General features: G+C 61.7%; 1 protein-coding gene across 4 annotated transcripts in view; it reads right to left on the bottom strand.

The window, feature by feature from the left end:
* The window catches only part of NEK7 (NIMA related kinase 7), a 52,382-nt gene continuing 42,345 nt past the window's right edge, over positions 1 to 10,037 (bottom strand). For all 4 annotated transcript variants that reach the window (XM_079763673.1, XM_079763674.1, XM_079763675.1 and 1 more), the window contains 2 exons: positions 5,938 to 6,051; positions 1 to 2,802 (listed from right to left, as the gene is read on the bottom strand). In XM_079763673.1, coding sequence (XP_079619799.1) covers positions 2,692 to 2,802; positions 5,938 to 6,051 — 225 coding nt within the window. In that variant the 3' untranslated portion in view covers positions 1 to 2,691. The remainder of the gene's footprint in view (positions 2,803 to 5,937; positions 6,052 to 10,037) is intronic.

The following is a 10,037-nucleotide window of genomic DNA, read 5'->3' as shown; positions in this document are numbered from 1 at the left end:
TCGGTTTTTAACGGTGTTTTTATTGATGTGAGGACAGGGTACAATGTTCCACGCTAGCATCCGAGTTTTCTCCGTCTGTGGATCGGAAGCTTTACAACAAAACAAAAGTTTTTCACAAAAGAAGTCCGTGTGACCGTCTATGGGCACACGAGGCACAGAGCGGCGGGGCCGGGGGGGGGGGGGGGATTAGGCACTTGCGGGTGATACACATAATACATTCACTGTCGAGGGGGAAAACATTGCATGTGAGTAACATTTTGGCTAAAATAAATATCGTGTTCACATGAGCAGCCTCGCCTGGAGCACATGGGCACGGGAACGGGGTCCCCGGGGAGGGAGGGGGGGACACGCGGGAAGCGCGGGGGCACCCCTGAATTCACACACATTGCACGCGGGGGGGGGGGCGCTTCGTTTCCACAGGGACACCCCTCGGCCACCACCCCGGCCGTCGGCGCACACACCGGCGTCACCCGCGTCACCCAGGGCCCCGGGGTCTCCATCGGGCTTAGAACCGGGGGCGCCTTTCCTTTTCCCGCCCTCGGATCAAGTCCAACGTTTGGCCTAATCGGCACGCAGCTCCCCCAGACACAGAAGTAAGTACGTGAAGGCGACATCGGACGGGCGGTTATGACGCCGGAAACTCCCGATGGCCTTCGCGATGATCCCGCTCGAAATCAAACTGTTTTCTTCACACGTGGTCTCTTCAGAAGTACGGGCGTGACGGGAAGTTTCCTCGTGTAGAAAATGACCGTGGGCTTCCCTGACCGTTCGATGCCCCCCCCCCCCCACCTCTCCCCGAGTCGCTGAAAAGAGCAGCTCACACCTCCGCTCAGGAGCTTTAAGCACCGAGAGGGGTGCGGCCGATGCGTTTCAGATCGGGGATTTTTAGAGATTGCAAGAGAAGGGAGGGTACAGGTTTCCCAGCCAAGGACACCTCATCTCGCCAACCCCGTCGCCTTCAAGTGAACACCGGCCCCCGGGCGACAGAACCCACCCTCCCCGGGGCCGGGGGCCGGGGGCGGGCGAGTGTGTGGGCGCCCAGGGCGCGTGTCAGCTGTCAGTCGGGCACTGGGACCTGGGGAAGCAGGCAGTCAGCCCGCGGGCCTCTCCCCAGATCGGCCCCCTCGTTCCCGGGCGCCGTCCCCGACGAAGACGCACCGATGAGGATGCGGGGGCTGGACGCACCGGGGAGAGGCGGGGTGCGTACGTGGGGGGCGCCCTTTGCACCGTTAAAGTGAACACGTGACTTGAATGTATGCCAGTGGCCGCAAGAGAAATACTTACAGGAAAGCACAGCGCCCATCCGCTAGAGGGCGCTGTTCTCCCAAGACGCGGGCAGGAGGGAGGATCCCAAGGTTGCAGCAAGGTCGCAGGGTGGCACCGCGTCCCCTGGCGGTGACGGCCACTCTGGTCACCGCTCACACGGGGCGCGCGCGGGGAACAGACGTGCCCGCACAGCATCCACGAAGCGCCGCCCTCGCCCTCCTCACGCCTGGATGCGGCACGTGCTCGGAGCTTCGCCACAGAAATGTCCGCCTCCCCAAATCCGTCCCACGCTGGCTCTCCCTCCTTCACGCACATGCTGAGTTACCGCCTCGCCGCCCGCACAGAACCGCACACACCTCCCTCCCTCCCCTCCAACAACCGACACACACACGTGCAGACGGCCGGCTGGGCGAGGTTAGGGAACGGTCCTCCATCCCAGGCCAGTGCTGGGACACCAAACCCTCTTCGGGGGGGGGGGGGGGGGGCCAGGCGGGCAGGCTGTGACACTCGGGGGGAAGATGCACGTCGGACATAAATAAGAAAGGAACCGGAGAGTGTGAACGGTTTTCTGAAGGGGACCGACGAAGTGCCCATCAGATCCGTGAATAAAAGCGTGGCTTACGCTCCAGAGCACGGCTGCGGGTTAAGCCTTCAGGTGACAAAGGAACCGAAAGACAGCACTGCGAGATTATTTAAAGGATATTTTCAAATGTACAAACAATGACAAAAACACAGAGAACCCTCGGAACGCGCCCCCTCCGAGGTTGCCGCCACGCCAGCCACGCCACTCCTTAACCACAGCCAACGGGGTCGTGGTCACCGTTTTAATGCAGCGAGGACGCCAAAGGTGGGACACAAAACCAAACGGGGCGGGAACTCTTCAGTGTCTGACTCGCGTTTTGTCCCCAAACGTTCTCACAATCAGAGTTGCCTTTTGAACGTGTACGCGAAGCGTGTTAACTGTTTCTCCCACGGCCGATGTCGACATTTCTCTTCCCAATTGTACTGCAAAAGCCACAGCGCTAAGGACGGAAACACATATTCCAACTTTTAGAGAGAAAACGACCCCCCGAGTTCACCATCGTGTTCACGTCGATGTCCGCGAGCCCCGGACGCCCGCGCTGGCGGCGTCTCCCCCGCGAGGGCCAACAAGGCTCCTCCGGAGAGACCTCTCCGTGAGGCTCCGGTCTTCAGCCACGAGAACCAGCCTGTCCCGTCTCCTCTCCCAACATGCAATCTGATTATCCCGCGGTCACCGGGTTTGGCGAGAAGGCGGCTGGCGTGGGGACAAATGAAGCTTATCTGAGAACTGGGGAAGGGGCCAAGCGCAGGAGCTCTGAGTCACTTCGCCCCCAGACGAGAGGACGCCGGGAGGTCCGAGCCGCAGGAAACACTCCGGAGCGCGGGCTGTCCACGCCCCGGCGCTCAGCTGCTCGCGGTGCACGCGTGCATCCTCTTGGCCACGTCGTACACGTAGGTGATGTCCGGCCGCTTCTCGGGGTCGGGGTTGATGCACATGTTCACCAGCTGCCGGAGCTGCGGGGACAAAGGCAGGACACTGAGAACCGGGGCCCCTCACCGAGACGGACGGGCCGGCGCGGCGGGACGCGGAGGGAAGCCAGCGCGTGTCCTGGCTGCGTGCTCCTCTGACCCGAGACACACGTGACTCATGGAGGACTTCATCCCCTCCCGGTGGAGGGCCCGGGGAGTCCGCACAGGTGAGCGTCCGGGGCAGGCAAAGGGCACTTTCCACGGGAGATGCCGCCCCCTGCGGCCACACGGACGGACCTGGAGGACGTCACGCCGAGCGAGAGGTCGGACAGAGAGAGTCAGGAAGCGTGTGGTTCCCCTCAGAGGGGGGACACAAAACTGAAAACTACAACTGAACGAAGAAGAAAAACAAACAAAAACTCACACAGACCACAGTGTGCTGGTTACAGAGGGGGGGAGGATGGGGGCAGTGGAGGGTAAAGGGGGTGAAATCACTGGTGACGGAAGGAGACCTGACTTTGGGGGGTGGGCACGCAGTGCGATAGGCAGATGACATGGCATTGCACACTGGAAACCAAGTGGCCTTACTAACCAGCGTCACCCAATACATTGAATTTTAAAAGAGGCCGTGTCCACCATCAGCAGCCAGATTCCTCTGCCTTGTACATAAGCCTTTAGGAATAATTCAGATTTTTCGAAAACCTGCAATAACTCTCTCTGGTCAGTGTACCAGCGCTTGTGAAATCACCATGATCTCGTCACAGTCATCGAGTCTCCCTCTGAGAGGGGCTATGATGCCCATGGATGCTCCTGCGACAGAGCAGAGGACAGCGCTAGGAACCCTATCTTTTCTCCACGGTCACCCCCTCTCTCCCCCCCTTCCTCAGTCTCCCCTGAGCCTCGGTGCCCAGGCCCTGCAGGCCCACGGGCGGGCGGCCAGGCCGATGGCCAGCAGTGACCACCAGGAGCAGGGCCAGCGGCTGGAGGGAGCGCCCAGGAGGAGGGGCCAGTGGGCAGGCAGGCAGGGGGCAGGCGGGGGCAGGCGGGGGCAGGCAGGGGGCAGGCAGGGGCAGGGCAGGACACACGCCCAAGTCTGGTTCTGAAGAGACCCCGCCGGCCTGGTAAAGACGGGGAGAGGGCGTTTCAGAAAGAGGCCACGGTGCCCTAAAAACACGAGACCCACTGAAACCCTAGGAGAATTGGGAGGGGGGGAGGAGCTACAGAGCCCGTTACCGTTTGGCCATAAAGCTGACGGCTACGGGCCTGGTCTCGGTTACAAGCTCATTTTCACCGTGCCCGGTGTGACCCACACTGGGAACTACCCCGACGTGGACTGGAACGACCGAGAGCCCTGTCTGCCAGCAGAGCCGTCGTTGACGCCCTGAGCGTGGCCGCGGGACCGGCGTGGCTTCTCCCACAGGAACACGGAGTGACGGTTGCACAGGCCGCGTGGGGAGCCCACAGGAGGGGACACCCGCTGGCCACCTGCTCGCCCAGCCCCCGCCCCGGGCCGCGTCCTCGTCAGTCGCACCTCTCGTGCCGCGTTCCTCTGGAAGGAGCTGGCCTCCGTGTGACCGGGCAGCACAGCCTCCTGCTCACCGGGCCCAGGACCCACGGGACCGCGGGAGGAAGGTGCTGCCCGTGGGAACCACCGTGGAGCGAGGAGGAGGCCGTTCCTTCCGACCGGGACCTTCTACGGGGCGGCCCCGCGGACTCTGGTGTCTGCCCGGGGGCTGGGCGCGCGGCCGACCTCACACTCGGCGGCCAGAACGGCCCGCTCCCCCCACCGGCTCCATCATTAAATCCTGCTGGAGGTCACCATGGCAACCGCCCGCTGCGCCCGCACCTCCTCATCAGCAGCGTGTGAAATGCAAATGCGGGCGTGGAAATTAGTGCGGGAGCCGGGAGCCGCGGAGGAGGCAGGCGCGTGAAATATTCATGCGGCGGAGGGAGGCGGCGTGAGTGACACAACAAAGGGCCGGCCCGACACGCGGCGCCGCGCCGATGCGCTGTGCAGGGCCGTTTCCTCTACCCCGGCCCCGACAGCCATTCGGAGCGGCTCCCGGGCCGCACACCGTCCGACAGAGAGGACTCTTCCAAACCGGCCTCACGGCCGCACGCGTGTCCACGCGAACGACCCGAACGCAGACGCTGTGGACACGGAGCCGGCGGCCCGGGGGCTCCATCACCCCCAGAAAGAGGCCGGGGGCTCGCAGACGGCACAAGCCCTCTGGGGTTCGCTGTGCAAGCGCGGGGCTCCAGTTCCCGCATCGACAGGAACGGGACGGGGCCCTGCGTGCGAACAGGACGCGGGCGGCCCACCCCCAGCGAGCACCAGCGCTTTATGCTGCCCCTCCGCTCCGTCCCCCTCCGGCACACAGGACCCGCTCCTGAGGGGCCCTCACCGCGTCCTCGGCGCCCCCCAGCTCCCGGGGGACGGGAACAGGCCCCACGCCAGGCTGACGGAGGCCGCTGCTCCGCGTGTCTCCTGCGCCGGTGACATCACGCCGGGCGCTGACGTCAGGAGGGAACGGCTAAATGGCCATGTCTGAGGCCGACACGGGAGAGCTGAGGCGCCCGGACGGCTCATGCCAACGGGCTCCCCAGGCTCAGGCTCGAGGTCCGGGAGGTAGAGCCTTCCACAGGCCCCCCAGCCCCGTGCACGTCTCCCAGGGCCACAGCGGGAGCGAGACCCGCCATGGGAGCCCGCGAGCGGCAGGAGGCGGGACAGGACGGGGGCAGAGAGGGAGGGGGGAGCCGACAGCATGAGGCTGGGGACGTGTGGCCGAGAGACGCCCATTTCGTTCTGGGAAGACACGGACAGGAGCGGGTTCTGCCAAGAGGGACGTGCTGGCTGCCTGTAGCTCGGAGGGTGAGGAGGGCGGAGCTGCCCCATGAAGAGGGCCCTGGGGACACGGGGACACGCGGACACGCGGACACGGGACCAGCAGCCTGGGCCTGAGCCGGGGCTGAGCCCTGACTGCCCCTGGCGGGTCCCGTCGCAGCCCCAGTGGCCGCGTCTACACCACTCCATCCACGGAGCCGCCAGGGAACGGAGCGGGGAGAAGGGCTGCCCCGCCGCCCGCACTGCAGCCCCGTGCTGGGGGAGGGGAGCACCCTCAGTCGGCGCGAACAGACGGACGGACGGACAGACGGACGCCACGAGGGCTGAGCGCTCACCTCCTCCGAGTAATGGTCGGAAGGCAGCGGCGGGTAGTCGCACTGCTCGATCTTCTTGCACAGCGAGTACAGGTTCATCTTGTCGCCGTAGAAGGGGCTCTGCAGGGCGGCCATCTGCAAAAGGCCCGAGACACCAGGTGGTCAGAGGGCGCCGCCCGGGACCCCCGCTCCCCGGGCCGGACACAGCGACAGACCCTCACACTGCGCGGGCCGCTGGCTTTCACCGATACCCCTCCTGCCATTATCTGGGAACCTCCAAAAACCTTACTTCCGTGTTTGGTTGTTAGTTTTCCACATTTAAAATCCCCTGAAAGGGAGAAATGGTTATCATATATTTATGTACATGTGCAACACAACATTGAGACAAAGGACATAAAGTAATTGAGATTCGTTGTAACTAGTTGCCATCAAAGCAACTAGTATTACCTCATGACTAACCAGACCCGACGGTCTACACAGAGTGGGCAGATTATGATGATCTCTGAATGCATAATAACCTGGCCACTCAGTGTGTGTGTGTGTGTGTACACACACACACACACACACACACACACACACGTATATTAGAGGCCCGGTGCATGAATTTGTGCATGGCTGGGGTCCAGCCAGCCTGTCCAGAGGGAGGGGACATGGGCGGTTGGCCGGCCTGCCTGCTGGTCGAACTCCTGGTGGAGGGGACAATTTGCATATTAGCCTTTTATTCTATAGAATAGGCACCGAGCGGCCAGATTATTATGCGTTCAGAGATCATCATCTGGCCACTCCGTGTACATTGAACACATAACGGCCGGAACAGAACTAACAGCGCCGTGGCTAAAGCTGAACGGTCACAGCAGTGGCTCAGGGAGGATGATGGGCGCACGGCTCTCGCATCCCCGTCCTGTGGGAAAAGGGTCCCACCCAAGTCCAGCACCTGATCTGCAGTGACCTGGAACTTTCTTTCCCTTTGAAAGCGTCTCAGAAAACCATTAAATACGCCCCAAAGCTCCACACCTCACAGCCACTACGTCAAGGCGCCCACGTGAGGTTTTTAATGCAGGAAAAAGGAAAAAATGACCCAAGGAATGAGCAGCTCTTAAAAAGGCGTTACTGAATTCAAACCGATTCCCAGGCAGGGCTCCAGGTGGGCATTTCAAGTGCACGCGAGGACGCGGTACGCAGGTTACAAACTCAAACTCGGTTTCGAATGTTGGCGTCCCGTTCCACGCCGTGGCGGCTCGAGGCGCAGCAGCGAGGGTGCGGGCGAGCGGGGCCGCCCGAGCCAGTCACCCCTTTCCGCATGTGCTGATCCGCCGGAGCGTGGGGACAATGTGTACACTCCCCCGACAGGGGTGCGTGTGAAACACGCTGGTCCGCGCTGTGCTACTCAGGAGCGTCGGGGGGACGGCCACGCGGAACGCTCTCGTCTGTCTGCGGGGGCCCGGCTTTAACCCCTTCGGTGCCTCGGCCAGGAGGGCCGGCCCGGAGGCCCAGCCTGCATCTTATATAAGATCCCACGGTCCTGCACAGAACACCTCGGAACAGCGCCCCAGGGAGAGGGGAGAGGAAAATCCCAATGTCCCCGTCCCCGATCACGGAGGACAAACACTCCATGGGAAGGAAATTTCTAAAAGAGGAGCTCCAATCATAATCACGTGTTTTTGTGTTCAAATCACAAGGACAGCCCCAGCTGGTGTGGCTCAGTGGATAGAGCGTCGGCCTGCAGACAGAAGGGACCCAGGTTCGATTCCGGTCAGGGCACAGGCCTAGGTTGCGGGCTCGATCCCCAGTGGGGGGCATGCAGGAGGCAGCCGATCCATGATTCTCTCTCATCATTGATGTCTCTCTCTCTCTTTCTCTCTCTCCCTCTCCCTTCCTCTCTGAGATCAATAAAAAGATATTTACAATAAACGCCAGGACACTGCCTGGTAAAACAGGACACTGCAGACTGGGCTGAGTGTGCAAACGGCTCCGTCCACGGGCAGGGCCCCCACGCCCGCGCCAGGGGCTCCTCGCAGGACGAAGCGCGGGCCCTCAGGGGTTAACAGGGACGGCGTGTTCTCACGCATCTCCTGCTCTGACAGATGAAAAATGTCAACTGTCCTGTTTTTATTTTCCAGCTCGTGCACTATTCATCTGGCTCATTAGTGCCGCTCGGCGCAGCCCTGACAGCTGCGCGCCCTCTCCTCCCGGCAGCTGAATTTTTCAGGCTAATTTGATCCTCGGCGCGGAGCCGGCCGCGGGGGTGATTGACGTGCTCCCTGACCTCCGGGGTCCGGCGCCCCTGATTAGTATTCCGGGGCCGTCGTGGGGCCGCGGGCCGCTGTCTGTCTGGGCCGGTGGCAGCTCTCTCCTTTTTGAACTGGAAGCCACCGACCTACCACCCGGCGGAGGCAGCCGCTGAGCGGAACAATGCAGGAGCGTGTAAAACCTCCTTTTCCGTGTAAAGGTCCCTGTAGCCACGGCGGCATCTTGGTTTTAATTAGTCGTCTACTTGGTTGCATATCAATTAAAACGGTGCTGCGAGGTGTGTGGGTTTATTTATTTTATTTTTTTCTTTGAGGTCTCGGGAACATTTGAAAGTCTAATTTTCTGAGTTTCAGAGACATTTTGAGCAAAGGCTCCGGGGCATCCTGAGCGGGACACCGTGTGAGACCCGAGCCATCGCACGGCCGGTTTTAAAGGCGCACTGCCCGGGGTCTCCAGAACGCGCTGCTGGACCCTAACTGGGAGCAGATGCGACACAAATGTGCAGGAACTCTCTAGAAGAATTCCAGCTCCCCCGAACGACCCGCTCGCAAACGCACCGACATGGAAGCTAATGACCACGGGACACACACCTCATTTCAAAATCGCCACGGCCGGAAGCCAGCGGGCGGAGGAGTGGCCACCAAAGTCAGCATTCGGTGGGGACCCTGCGGGACACAGAGGACACGCCCCCCGGGCTGACCCGGGTGCGGAGGACGGCCCGGTCCTGACCCTAAAGAATCCTGCCAACTCCCCCCCAGACTCCTCCGACTCCAGGCGAACTTTCCCTTTTCGCTGGGGCCCCTCGGGGACTCGCTCTGAGGCTCCTTTTCGGGCTGAAAGGCCGGTGCTGCTGTGACGTCCGAGGCTGCGGGAGGAGTCTGAGGTCGAAACGGGCAGTAACGGCATTCGCACGGCAGCGACCGATCGGTCACCTCATAACCAAGCCGGCTCTTTAACACTGAGCCAGCCTGAACAAAATGCCCCGAGTGTGAGTAACGTCACCTGCACCATACAATACTGTTATGTCCCCGACTGTAATTGTTCGTGATACACGTTATCCGGGATACAGCTGAGAACATTGAAAAGTCCCTTCTTTTTAAGTCATCATTAGTCACTTAGGAGGGGGAAGAAAATAAGTCGTCTCAGAACCAATAGCCTCTTTGACACGGGGATGTGACCCGCACGCAGTGAAACAGCAGCTGAAGGTCAGGACTCCCGTTACGGGGCCGACAATGAGCCGACGCCTTGCCGTGCGCACATCCCATCCCGGCGTAAGAGGCCGAGGGACAGGACAGGGAGGAAGTGCCCGGCCTCCACGCGCCCACTCCGCCTTCCTCGGGAGATGCTGACACAGGAGGGGCCTCCGTGGCTCACCCCTCGTCTTACTTTACTGCAGGAGTCGCTTGGCCGTGGGCTCGTTTGGAAATGACGGCGCTGGCGCGAAGCCTTTAACCCGGGAGACGCCTCTGCAGCGCCGGCTGAAGCCCACTCCGGCGCCCGGCTCGGGGGGAGGCAGGTGGGCTCACCCCCCGCGCCGCCCGCCTGGGTTCCGCCCGCCCGGCAGAGGGTGCGGGAGGATCGCCCGCAGGACTCCGTGTCCCCGTGGGGAGCGGTCAGCGGCCGCCCGGCACAGAGCACCACGCCGAGCGGACAATACAAATGGCTCCTCGTGGAAGTGGAACCGGGAAGGGCCTGTCGCCTGCTGTCCTTAGAGCCCAATGACTCCACGTAAAGGGAGAAAATAACGGGGTAAAGGTCTCTCCTGTTGCTTCTGTACCTTAAACCCATCCCATTACCCCTCTCCTGCAATGCACGGATCAGCCAGCTTTGTCACAGATGACAAAAGTATATTTTCATAAATAAGATGTGCT

The sequence above is a fragment of the Cnephaeus nilssonii genome (genome assembly GCF_951640355.1).
Source record: "Cnephaeus nilssonii genome assembly, chromosome: 23".
Lineage (NCBI taxonomy): Eukaryota > Metazoa > Chordata > Mammalia > Chiroptera > Vespertilionidae > Cnephaeus > Cnephaeus nilssonii.
Note: the sequence above shows the minus strand (reverse complement) of the source record. Positions and strands in the feature narration are given on the sequence as shown.